The sequence below is a fragment of the Ceratotherium simum genome, chromosome 13, assembly GCF_057802395.1.
Source record: "Ceratotherium simum simum isolate JZ-2026a chromosome 13, ASM5780239v1, whole genome shotgun sequence".
Lineage (NCBI taxonomy): Eukaryota > Metazoa > Chordata > Mammalia > Perissodactyla > Rhinocerotidae > Ceratotherium > Ceratotherium simum.
The window spans coordinates 34,622,652-34,636,772 of record NC_141912.1 but is presented as its reverse complement, the minus strand read 5'-3'; the positions used below and the strand labels follow the sequence as shown (position 1 = coordinate 34,636,772).

At 35.6% G+C, this 14,121-nt stretch overlaps 1 protein-coding gene across 1 annotated transcript in view; it reads right to left on the bottom strand.

Annotated features, from left to right (window-relative positions):
* LOC106800891 (DLA class II histocompatibility antigen, DR-1 beta chain-like) overlaps positions 1 to 14,121 on the bottom strand; it is a 35,051-nt gene that overhangs the window by 7,695 nt on the left and 13,235 nt on the right. Inside the window, exons 2-3 of the mRNA XM_087437817.1 lie at positions 8,308 to 8,589; positions 7,446 to 7,556 (exon numbers count right to left, since the gene is read on the bottom strand). Coding sequence (XP_087293943.1) covers positions 7,446 to 7,556; positions 8,308 to 8,589 — 393 coding nt within the window. The remainder of the gene's footprint in view (positions 1 to 7,445; positions 7,557 to 8,307; positions 8,590 to 14,121) is intronic.

The following is a 14,121-nucleotide window of genomic DNA, read 5'->3' as shown; positions in this document are numbered from 1 at the left end:
CATATGTTTTATTTATTTATTTATTTATTTATTTATTTATTTATTTTTAATTTTTTGTTTATTGCAGTAACATTGGTTTATAACATTGTATAAATTTCAGGTGTACATCATTATACTTCTATTTCTGCATAGATTACATCATGTTCACCACCCAAATACTAATTACAACCTATCACCACACACATGTGCCGAATTATCCCTTTCACCCTCCTCCCTCCCCCTTTCCCCTCTGGTAACCACCATAAGTTTTAATATGTTGTGTTTCCATTTTCCCTGTCTCAAGATATTATTTTATTTCTCTTTTGATTTTTTCTTTGACTCCTTGGTTGCTCAGTAGCATTTTGGTTAAGCTTAACATATTTGTAAATTTTCCAGTTTTCTTTGTAATTGAGTTCTAGTTTCATACCGTTGTGTTTGGATAAAATACTTGATATGATTTCATTCTCATTAAATTTATTAAGACTTGTTATGTGGCCTAAAATTGATCTATTGTGGAGAATTTTTCATGTGCACTTGAGAATAACGTGTATCCTCTGTTGAGGATGAAATGTTCTGTAAATGTCTGTTAAGTCCATGTGATCTAATGTGTAGTTTGAGGCCAACGTTTCCATATTGATTTTCTGTCTGGATGATTTATCCATTGTTTAAAGCAGAGTATTGAAGTCCCCTACTGTTATTGTATTGCTCCCTCTTTTACCCATCAGGTCTGTTAATAGCTGCTTTATATTTAGGTGCTCCTCTTTTGGGTGCATAAATATTTACAAATGTTATATTCTCTTGGTGGATTTCCCTTTTATCATTATATAATGATCTCTTTGTCTCTTACTATAGTCTTTGTGTTAAAATCTATTTTGTTTGATATCATTATAGCTACTCTAGCTTTCTTCTGGTTTCCACTTGCATGGAATATGTTTTTCTACTCCTTCACTTTTAGTCTGTGTGTGTCCTTACTTCTGATGTGAGTCTCTTGTAAGGAGCATATAAATGAGTCTTGCTAATTTTTTTTAATCCATTCAGGCACTCTGTGTTTTTTGATTGGAGAATTTAGTCCATTTACCTTTCAAGGAATTATTAATAGGTAAGTACTTCTTGCCATTTTATTAATTGTTTCTGTCTGTTTTGTAATTCCTCTGTTACTTTCTTCTTTTCTTGCTTTCTTTGTAGTTTGACGACTTTCTTTAATGGTATGCTTAGATTCTTTTCTCTTTATCTTTTGTGTATCTATTATCAGCTTTCCTTTGTGGTTACCATGAGGCTTACATAAAACAACTTATACTTATAACAGTCTATTTTAAGTTGATAACATCTTAAGTTTGAATGCATTCTAAAGCTCTACGTTTTTCTCCCCCTTCTACATTTTATGTTTTTGATGTCACAATTTACACCTTTTTTACTTGTGTATCCCTTAAGAAATTATTATAGTTACAGTTATTTTCACTGCTTTTGTCTTTTAACCTTCATTCTAGCTTTATAAGTGATTATTCCACAACCTTTATTACATATTTACTTTAACCAGTGAGATTTATACTTTCTTATGTTTTCCTGTTACTAATTAGTGCCCTTCATTGCAGCCTAAAGAAGTCCCTCGAATATTTCTTATAAGACCAGTCTAGTGGCAATGAAATCCTTTAGCTTTTGCTTGTCTGGAAGACTCTTTATCTCTCCATCAATTTTGAATGACAACTTTAACCTTTTTATTTTGAAATAATTATGGATTCACAGATCTTTGCAAAGACAGTCCAGAGAGATCCTGTGTACTCCTTCACCTAGTTTGCTGTAATGGTTATATCTTAAGAAACTATACTACAATATCAAAACCAGGAAACTGATATTGGTACAGTGTGTGTGTGTATAATTCTATGCATATGTTTTATCACGTTTGTAGATTTGTGTAACCACCACCACAATCAAGCACAGAACCATTGCATTACTGCAGAGATCTCCCTCATGCTACCGTTTACAGTCACAAGTACTCTGCTTCAGACCCCACCACCCTAACACCTGACAACCACTAACCTGTTCTCCATCTCTATAATTTTGTCATTTTGAGAATGTTAGATAAATGGAATCATACAGCGTGTGACTTATTGAAATTTGCATTTTTCACTCAGCATAATGCCCTTGAGATCCATCCAAGTTGTTGGGTGTATCAGTAGTTTGTTCTTTTTCTTTATTGCTCAGTAGTATTCCACGGTCTGGATGTACTACAGTTTCTTCAACTATTCACCTATTGAAGGGCACTTTGGTTGTTCCTAGTTTGGGACTATTACAAATAAAGCTGTCATGAACATTTGTGTAAGATTATTGTGTGAACATGTGTTTTCATTTCTCTGGCAATAATGCCCAGAGATACGATTACTGGATCATGTGGTAAGTGTATGTTTAGGTTTTTAAGAAACTGCCAAACTATTTTTCAGAGGAGTTGTACCATTTCAGAGTGTATGAGAGATCCAGTTTCTCTGCATTCTCACCAGCATTTTGCATCGTCACTATTTGATGTTTTAGCTGTTTTAATAAGTATGTAGTGATATATCATCATATTCTTAGTTTGCATTTCCTTAACGCGTGGTGATATTGAACATTCAGTGTGCTTATTTGCCATCTGGATATCCTTTTTGACAAAATGCCCTATCATGCCTTTTCCTCGTTTTGTAATGAGATTTTTTTCCTTTTGTTAGTGTGGAGTTTTGAGAATCCTTTTTATATTCTAAATACATGCTCTTGGTGATACTTGGAGTGTGCAAATGTTTTCTCTCTGTCTGTACCTTATTTTTTCATTTTTTTGACAGGATATTTTGCAGAAAAAATGGTTTTACTTTTGATAAAGCCCAATTTATTGATGTTTTTCTTTTATGGATTATGCTTTTTGTGTTGTGTCTAAGAACTCTTCACCAGGCCCTAGGTCCCAAATATTTTCATCTACATTTTCTTCTAAAAGTTTTATATTTTACATTTACATATATGATATATTTTGAGTGAATTTTTTTTTTTTGTGAGGAAGATCAGCATGAGCTAACATCCGATGCCAATCCCCCTCTTTTTGCAGAGGAAGGTTGGCCCTGGGCTAACATTCGTACCCACCTTCCTCTACTTTATATGGGACACTGCCGCAGCATGGCTTGACAAGTGGTGCATCAGTGCACGCTTGGGATCCGAACCTGCGAACCCAGGGCCGCCAGAGCAGAGCTCATGCACTTAACCGCTACCCCACCAGCTGGCCCCTATTTTGAGTGAATTTTTGTATAAAATGTGAGAATTGGTATAGTTTCCTTTTTCTCTTTTTCCTTTTCTTTCTTTCTTTTCCTTTTTTTGTTTATGGGTATCCACTTGCTCCAGCACTATTGTTTGAAAAAACTGTCCATCTTCCATTCAATTTCTTTAAACCTTTGTCAAAAGTGAGTTGGTGTGGGTCTATTTCTGGATTCTCTATACTTTTCCACCCATCTATGTGTCCATCCCTTCACAATACCCATCAGTCTTGATTACTGTAGCTATATAAAAGTCTTAAATTTGGTTAGAGCAATCTCTCAACTTTATTTTTCTTTATCAAATTTGTTTTATCTATTCTAAGGCTTTTGCTTTAGTTTTTAGAATAGCTTTGTCTACAACTAGTAAAAATTTTGCTGGATTTGTTTTGAAATTGCATTAAACCGTGATATCAATTTGGGGGACAAGTGACATCTTTACCATGTTGAGTTTTTCTGCTGATGAATATCGTTAAGTCTCACCATTTATTTAGATGTTTGATTTCTTTCATCAGAGTGTCAGCATACAAGTCCTGTACATGTTCTCTTAGAGTTTTACTTAAGTGGTTTTTTTTTGAGTAATTGTAAATAGTACTGAATTTTTAATTTATGTTTTATGTCTTCATTGACATATATAGAAATATAAATTTATTCTTTTGGTTTATTTTGAATTCTGCAATCTTGATCAATTCTCTTATTAGTTCTGAGAGGCTTTTGTTGGGGAAGGGGAGCCATTCCTTGGTATTTTTTATGTAGATCATCATATCAACTGATGATAGGGAATGTTTTATTTCTTCCTTTCTGATCTGCATGTATTCTGACCACCTCCTCTTCATGATGTTGATGAAGGAGAGGTCTCCCACCCTAAATAGTATGACACAGCTGAACACACAACACCCAAAGTGAACAGATGAGACCGATAGCAGTTTATTACATAAACTCAGAGCCTGAGGGAGGAGGAAACTGCATTCCATATAGAGCCACATGGTGGTTGCACTCAGGAACAGAGTGAACTAGCAGGGGCTATGAGACGCAGGCTTTGTAGTAACAAGAGGATGAGATATCCTTGGTTCCAAGGAGAGAATGTAATGAGTTTGTTTGATAGTTCCACAGGCTGGCAGAGAACTGAATCTCTTAGGCTGAGGATCAGGTGTAGTGCAGCTGTTCAGGCTGATGGGAGATGCAGCCAGGTGGGGAGTCTTTCCTGCTGGGTTAGGGAAACACATTTGGCAAAAGCAGGGGAACTCACGGTTAGACTTTTGAGGCCCTTTAAGGCTTGAAGATGTCACGGCAGCACTTGAAATTTCAGATCTCACAATATAGCATGCCGTTTATTTCCTTTTCTTTTTTTATTGTGTCAGCTAGGTTTTCTGTTATTATATTAACCGAAAGAAGGAGGAAGGACATATGACCATCTTGATAGAGTCATAAAATATCATTTGACAGAATTCAACACCTGCTCTTAATTTTTAAAAAAAATCTAGGATAAAAAAAAAGCTATTAATAAAAAGGAATTTTCTCAATCTAAGAAAGAATACTACCTGACTGTACACATCAGACTCAATGGTGAACATTTAAAAACTTCCCTTGGATTTCTGGAGTACTGGAGGTGTTAGACAATGAAAAATTGCATGAAAAATAAATAAAAAGTATAAGCATAGCAAAGAGGTAAAATCATCATTATTTACTTTTGACACAATTGTGCACATTTTATTACATAAAATATTTGAATGTTCCTCATGTTAAAACTACTAAGTAAAGGGGCCAGCCTAGTGGCATAGTGGTTAAGTTCACGTGCTCTGCTTCGGCGGCCCAGGATTCACAGGTTCAGATCCCAGGCATGGACCTGCACACCGCTTATCAAGCCATACTGTGGCAGGCATCCCATGTATAGAGGGGAGGAAGATGGGCACAGATGTTAGCCCAGGGCCAATCTTCCTCAGGCAAAATAGGAGGATTGGCAACAGATGTTAGCTCATGGCTAATCTTCCTCACCAAAAAACAAGAACAAAAACAAAAACAAAAACCCAATAAACTACTAAGTAAGATACATTCAGAAAAGCCCCAGCTCTCAGTTCTATTCCCTACTACTCATTCTCTCTTTTGCCCTAAAGGCAATCATTTTTAAAATCCTTCCATTGTTTCTATTTACAAATGTAAGTAGAAACAAATAGAATAGAATGAATATAGGTATATATTCCTATTCTCCTCATCTATTTTGTTAAACACAATGTTGTATACCGCATATACTCTCCTGTACCTTGCTCTGGATATATTTAGAGATTATTCCATAGCAGGGTACAGAAAGTTTCTCATGTTTTCTTCTAGCTGCAGAGTATTTCATTGTTTGCATGCACATCAGTGTATTTATACATTCCCCCTTTTTTCCCAGCATTGTGTCTGATTTCTGCTACAGTAAGATCCACACAGGATTCTCCTGTGACAGAGTTTGTGACACAATCCAGAGAGTCTCAGTAATGCATCTTTTCCAATTAAGTTGTGGCTTTGCTCTAGTGGCCTTCTGAGACCAGTAATGGGGAAGAGTACATCCCAAGCCAAAGAGTCAGCATGCCAGTGACTTTTACTGAAGAGACAGAAAAAAAGATTGAGGTGTTGAAGCCTACCCTTAACTAATACGAAGGGAATTCAAGAAGTATCCAGGTTTAGATACTTTCTTTAAAAAAATCAGGGAAAAAGAGACTGAAGAACATGATTATAAAAATCTTGAAGGCATCACATCCTTACAAGTTACCTGCATTTCTTATACTTGTTGTCCTCTGTCTGTATCCCATGGTGTGAATGACCACTTGTGTTTGTCTTTGAGAATGAATAAATGTAGGAGATCACCATAATGTGGGGTCATTATGGCTTTATACTAGCTCAGGTAAATATGCCTAATTATAGAATGCAGAATAAGCAAGAAAAACTTGGGAAGGAAGCCAGGAAAACTTCAAGACCCACATGTGACCAAAATTCAGGAATATAAATGAAAATCATTATGGTGATGTGATGCAATTATCTTTTTCTCTTTTATTTCTACTTCTTGTCCTTGAAACTGTATGAAGCAGATGATTTTCACTTCAGGCTTGTTTGAGAAATACTTTATAAAAAGATGTGGGCAGAAAATGAGTTCAGATGCAAGGGAGGCCATAAGGGTTGAATACAAAGGGGACTGGGAAAGAATGAAAATTAAGTCCTGCAATCAGTAGTGGGGACTTCCGGGCCTAGGGCAGGGGATGAGGAATCCATTGGGGAGGGCATTTTCTGCAGGGTCACTGAACCAGCAGCAAACCAGAATCTGAGGAAGCACTCTCTTGATGGAGTAAGAGTCAAGTAGGAAATTTTTCATGCTGCGAAGAAGCTGGGACAGAAGGTTCTTCCTTGAGGGTCATCATCTTCACTTCAGCTCAGGAGTCCTGCAGAAGACAGAGGAGAGCGTTGTTTTCAGACCTAACTCTACAAGCAGTTTCCCTTCCCCCCTCTCAGGGCCTCATGATAAAGCTCTGCAGTAAGAGGGGAAAAAATTGTAAAGTTACCCTGAGCCAATGCTACTTAGAGCACAGGCTATTTTATTAAGTGGAGAGAAGAAGTTTTACTGCAAACTGCCTGATCAGAATTAAGTCTTTCCCATTATTTCTTCTTCTGTCTTGTCATCTCTACCATCTGTTCTGGGAGACCAAACCTATCTCTAAAAGAGGATTAAAGAGCATTACCTGTTGGCTGAAGTCCAGTGTGTCCCGGGAAAGAGAGGGGAAGATACATACTTAAAAGATATGGAGGCAAATCTGCCCCCAAACACAATGTCCTCAGCTCCTATCTCCCCACCTGAGATTTCTCTAACAGGACAATGCACAGATGAGAGAGGAGAGCAGAAACTGAGAGCTTGTGACCCATGAAGTTTCTGTTACACAAATCCAGTGTAATTTCATCAGCCTTAGCGGCGCTTCCTGCATTTGTCCCAGGATCTCTCCCAAGATCTCCATTCATGTTAACCCTTCTCTCACCTCTACAGGCTATAACCTTTTATGTTTCAACATAGTAACAATGCACTGTTGATTTCTAGATTTCCAGGAAATTTGAGGTCGACTAGGTAAAGAAAAGCTTTGTACAGGGCCACTGGCATACAGAGAACTAACTAGAGCGAAGCCAGGTTTCTTCCCCCAAAGGTCTGTAAGGGTCTTAGCTGACCCTTTCTCTTACCTTTTTGATTCCTGAGGTGGATGAACAGCCCCACCCCAAGGAAGAGCAGACCCAGAACAAAGCCCCCAATTCCACTCAGCATCTTGCTCTGTGCAGATTCAGACTTGGCCCCTGGGAAAAGATGCCAGTTTTAGTGATTTTTACCCTAAATCCAACTTACCTATTTGAGATTCTGGGAGTGAGAGTTTTGAGAATGGGGGAAGAAGGTTGCCCAGGTAGAGCTACAATAATTGGCCATTTCTGGAGAAGTGACTTAAAAATCACACTGAGTAGCTACAAGGTTCAGGCATTGAACTCATTTGAATATCACAGCCCTGACATAAGGCCACTAGTTCAACATCTGATGGAAGAGGAGCCTGGGGCTCCATGAGGTTGAGTAGCTTATCTAGGGTAACAGAGCTAACAAAAGGCAGAGCTGAGACTGGACTCCCCTGCTGTCAGGAAAGTCCCTACATTGTAAAGGATGCGCCTCTGCTCAAATCACAATGAACAATTTAGAGCAACAGTGCCAGGATTACAAGCCCAGTCCAAAGCAGGGGACTTATGCCCACGGCAAAGGGGAACCATGAGCTGTGATATCATGGGAAGGCTCAAAACAAGGACAACCTCTTATCTGCCTGTCAAGCATAACTGCCTTCCCAGAGGGTAAAGTATTTGTAGAAACTATCAGAGGATATCTATAATTATTAGAGGCTTTCTATCACAGATATCACAGGATACCTCCTGTGATCTGTGCTGAAGGAGAGGAGAACATGGAGCAAATGAAAATACGGTGTGGGGAGAGCAGAAACCTGACACTCAGGGACAAGCAAAGTCCCCTCCCTGGTGGGTGAGGAATTTATGAGGGCAGAGAGCTTCTCACTCCATTCCACTGAGAGAGGGCTCACCTGGCTTGGGTGTTCCACTTGGCAGGTGTAGACGTCTCCACTCTGAGGGACTGTTTCAAGCAACACTAGGGTCTGGAATGTCCAGTCTCCATTACGGATCAGGCCTGTGGAGACGACCCCAGCCTCCTCTTCCTGGCCATTCCGGAACCACCTGACTTCAATGGGGCCTGGATAGAAACCATTCACAGAGCAGACCAAGAGGCTGTGGTGCTGCAGGGACTGGGTCTTTGTGGGATACACAGTCACTGTGGGCTCAACTAGGAGAGAAACATTAGAGGGAATAAGTGAGGAAGACAGAGTAAGTCTCCTTGGTTGGCTGCCTTTCTGCATCTCTCCAAAGCCAGGCCTCCCTCAAAGTTGGCCATGTGGCTGAACAGGAGCCAGTGTCATGAGTCTTGAATTTAATCCTTATAGCATGGGCCCATTGGATTTGAGAGAGGTTGAGAAAAATTGTGGAATTTTTTTCATATCTCAAAATAGTTATTCATTGTTGAATTGAAGTATTTACAAACTTTTTCAAGACCTAGGGTGTATTAATTAAAAGCATGATTTCTGGAGCTAGGTTGCCTGGGTTCAGATCCAGGCTTTTCTTCTTATTGGTTGATACTGGGAGAGTTTTAAAATTCCTCTGCCTCAGCTTTCTCACCCATAAAGGGTAATAATAATACTACCTTACCTCTTAAGGTTATATGACAATCACTAGAACCCAGCCTTCTCTATATATTGGCCATTTCTGGTCTTTGTTTACTATGAAAGAAAATATGACTCAAAGAAGTAAGGATAAATTGGGGAGAAACAGTGGACTACATGGAGATAAGATATGAAATTATGGGAAAGATACTCAAGGCACTCACACCTTAGAACACCATGGAAATGGTTCTACACTGAGACTAAGCAGGAACAGACAGAGATGATTCTCTAAATCTATGAGTTGAATCCCAGGAAAAGCATGAATCTTGAAGAAGAGGGAGAAGAGCAAGGAAAGTCATTCATTTAAAAAGTTCTTATATTTACACTCAGCTGATCAGTCGCTCTCCTTTGCAAATAATTTAGTACAAATTTATAATTATCCCCCCTTCTAAATTTTATACATTTTAATTTTACAATTTTATAATTATCTCTCCTTCTAGACTGACATTTGAGGTCAGGGCAGAGTCTGGGATTCATTAACACATGTGCTTAACATCTGAGACAATCTCTCTGACACTATCAGGCCCTCAACAATTACAATTATTTTAAAGAAAGGAGAATCTTGAGGGGCAACACCTTTACAATACCACAAAGTAGTAAATTTAAGGTTGATGATATATCATTAGTAACATTTTTGAAGTATATTTCTTTAGGTAAAAATGTTTAAATTCTTAACATGGAAAATAGTAAATATAATCAAATATAAACCACAAACTAGAGAAAATGCCAAATCAAATATCAGCAAAGTGTTAATAATCTTACTGCATAGAGAACCCGTGAAATCACTGAGGAAAACACTAGGACCCCAGAGATGATAGATAATAGATTAAAAAGAGAATATCAATAAAGACATAGAAATTATTAAAAAAGAACCAAATGGAAATTCTGGAGTTGAAAAGTGTAGTAACTGAATGAAAAAATTCACCAGATGCTCAACAGTAGATTTGAGCTGGCAGAAGAAATAATCAGTAAATTTGAAGATAGGTCAATAGTAATTATCCAATTTGAAGAATAGAAAGTAAAAAGAATGAAGAAAAATAAACAGAGCATCAGAGACATGTGAGACATCATCAAGCACACCAACATATATGTAATTGAATAGAAAGAGAAAGGGGAAGAAATAATGGCTGAAAACTTCCTAAATTTGATGAAAAGCATTGATCTACACATATAAGTAGAAGAAACACAGAGACCCACAAAGCCAAACCTTTGAAAACTAAAGGTAAAGAGAAAATCTTGAAAGTTGTAAAATGACTCAACATGCAGAAGGGAATTTCAATAATATTAACAACTAACTCTTCATCAGAAATAATGGCAGCCAGTAGAGAGACAGTTGACATATTTAAAGTGCTGACAGAAAAAACTTTTTCAATCAAGAATTCTATAACCAGTGAAGCTATCTTTCAAAAATGAAGTTGAAAAGAAGATGTTCCCAGCGAAAGAAAAACTCAGAGAATTTTTTGCTAGAAAATCTGCCTTACAAGAAATACTAAGGGAAGTTCTTCGGATTAAAAGAAAGTGACAACAGATGGAAACTTTAATCCACATAAAGAAACAAAGAACACTGGTAAAGGTAATTATGTAGGTAAGTATAAAAGAGTATATATATATTACATGTACATATTTCTTTTTTTAAAAACCACTTTATTGAGCTATGATGACATACAAAAAGATATACATATTTAACGTACACAAGTTGATGAATTTGGAGATAAGTATACATCTGTGAGATTATCACCACAATCTATTCCATAAACATATCCATCACCTCCAAAAGTTTCCTCTTGCTCTTCTAAATTATCTTATTATTATTATTATCATTTTTATTTTTGTGATAAGAACACAATATAATATCTACTCTGTTATCAAAATTTTAAGTATGCAATATTGTATTATTAATATTGGCATATGCTGTACAGAAGATCTCTAGGACTTATTCATCTTTCATAACTGTAACTTCATACCCTTTGACTAATATCACCCCATTTCTCCCTCCCCCTAGCCCTTGGTAACTACCATTGTACTCTTTACTTCTATGAGTTTGACTATTTTAGATTCCTCATACAAGTGGTATCATGTAGTATTTGTCCTTCTATGTCTGGTTTATTTCACTTAGTATAATGAATGTCCTTTAGGTTCATCCATTCTCAAATATCAGGATTTCCTTCTTTTTTTAAAGACTGAATAAAATTCCATTGTATGTGTATACCACATTTTCATCATCCCATTAATCTATTAATGGACATTTAGGTTACTTCCATGTCTTGGCTATTGTGAATAATGCTGCAGTAAACATGGGAGTGCAGATATTTCTTCAAGATCTTAACTTAAATTCCTTTGGATATATGCCGAGAAGTAGGATTGTTGGATCATATGGTAGTTCTAGTTTTAATTTTTTGAGAAATCTCTATGCTATTTTCCATTGTGGCTGCACCAATTTACATTCCCACCAACAGTGTAAAAGAGTTTCCTTTTCTCCACAGCCTTATCAACACTTATCTTCTTCCTTTTTGATTATAATCATCTTAACTGTTGTGAGGTGATATCTCCTCATGGTTTTGATTTGCTTTTCCTTGATGATTAATGATGTGGAACACCCTTTAATGTGTTTGTTGGTTTCTTTTCCTAATTTATTTAAAAGGCAAAAAACAATAATTATAAAATTGTAATATTTGGCTTATAACACATAAATATGTAACGTATATGACAATAATAGCACAAAGTAGTGGGGGTAGGGATAGAGCTATATTGGAGGAAGAAAACAGGAATAGAGCTATATTGGAGGATGAAAACAATACTAGATGGTAAGCTGAATTCAGAAGAAGAAATGAAGAATACTAGAACTGGTTAATATGTAGACCAATATAAAAGACACTATAAATATATGTTTCTTCTTTCCCTTTTTAACTTCTTTAATAGATATGACTGTATAAAGCAATACTTATACCACTTAATTGTTGGGCTTATAACGTAGGTAGATAATATATGCGACAATAATCACATTAGAAAGTGAGAGGGTATGGAACTGTACTAGGACATAAGTTTTAGTATTTTGCTGGAATTAAATTAGCATTAATCTGAAGTTGATTGTGATAAATTAAGATGCATATTGTAATCCCCAGAGCAAACACTAAGAAAATAGCCTTAAAAAGTTAAAACACGAACAAAAGAATAAAAATGTTATACTATAAAAACCTATTTAACAGAAAAGAATGGAATAAAGGACAAAGCAACAAGAAAGACATGAGACATAAAAAATAAATAGCAATATGGCATATGTAAATCAACCATATAAATAGCTACATTAAATTTAAATAGATTAAATACTTTAAGCAAAAGGCAGATATTGTCAGACTGATTAAAAGACATGATCCAACTGTATGGTATCTATGAGAAACACACTTTAGATTCAATGATACACAAAGTTTGAAAATAAAAAGATGGAAAAAGATATGTCATACAAACAGTAACCCCAAGAGAGGTTGAGTAACTACAATAATATAAGACAAAAATAGACTTTATTAAAAAAAAATTACTAGTGACAAATTTGGACACTTCACAATGATAAAGGGTTACTATCTCAGGAATATAGAAATTATTAACACATGTACAATTAACAACATAACCCCCAAATACCTGAAGCAAACACTGACAGAATTGGAGGGAGAAACAGACAATTCCACAAAAATAGTTGGAGATCTCAATACTCCGTTCTCAATAATTGATAGAACAACTAGTCAGAAAATTAGCAAGGATATAGACAACTTGAAGAATGTATTCAATCGACTTGATATAACTGACATCTATAGGATACTCCCCTCAGTAATAGCAGAATACATATTTCTTCAAGTGCACATGGAGTGTTCTCCACAATGGATCATATGCTAGGCCATGAAAAAGTCTTAATAATTTTAAAAGCATTGAAATGATACAAAGTATGTGGACTTAAATTAAAATTCAATAACAGAAAGAAACTTGGGATCTTCCCTACACACCCTTAAATGACTCATGGGTCAGTGAAGAAATCACAAGGGAAATTAGAGCTGGTGAAAATAAAACCACAATATACCAAAACCTATGGGATATAGCTAAAGCAGTGTTTCAAGGAGAATTTATAGCTATAAATGTATTTATTAGAAAAGAGAAAAAATCTCACATCAATAAGCAAGGCTTCCACCTTAGGTACCTAGGGAAAAAAGAGCAAATTAAGCCCAAAGCAACCGGAAGATAAGTTATAGACTAATCTCTCTTATGAGCAAAGAAACAAAATTCTGCACAAAATATTGATAAATTTAAATCCAGCAATATCTAAAACAGTATGTTCTATCATGACACAGTGGGGTTTATTCCAGTAGTGCAAGACTGATTTAATTTTCAAATGTCAGTACCCTATACTCACAAATTATTCTGCTAAAAATAAATGAGTAAAATCATAAGATTATCTTAATTGATGTGGCAAATCATTTGATATAATTCAACATACAGTCACAATAAAACTTTTAACAAGATAAGAATGGAAGGAAAATCTCTTAATCTGTCAAGATTATCTTTGGGAAAAAACCTACAACAAATATATACATAATGGGAAATTATTAAAAGTCTTCCTCCTTAAACTAAGAATGGGACAAAGTTTCCCATTTTCATGCTTTACATGTACTATATAATATAGTATTTTCTTTATATTTTTATGTATAATAGAAAATAATATTTACTATTATATTAGAGATCTTAGCCAGTACAATAAGTCAAGAAAAATATATAATAACAAAATTATTGGAAATAAATACACAAATATATACAGATATAGTGTGACATAAAAAGGTGACATTAAAAAATCCAGAAAGTATTAGAATTCATAAGTAAAATTTTCAACTTGTTGGATGCAGAATCAATATATAATAATAAATTACAAATCTATATACTAGTAAAAAAGATATAGAAAATACATTAAAATATGATTTGTTTATTATAGTTTTGAGAAGCGTTAAGTACCTAGACGTATATGTGACCAAAGGTATGTGACCTCCCATTGAAAATAATAAAACATTTTGAGAAAAATTAAAGGAAATCTTAATAAAAGAAGAATATGTCACATATAT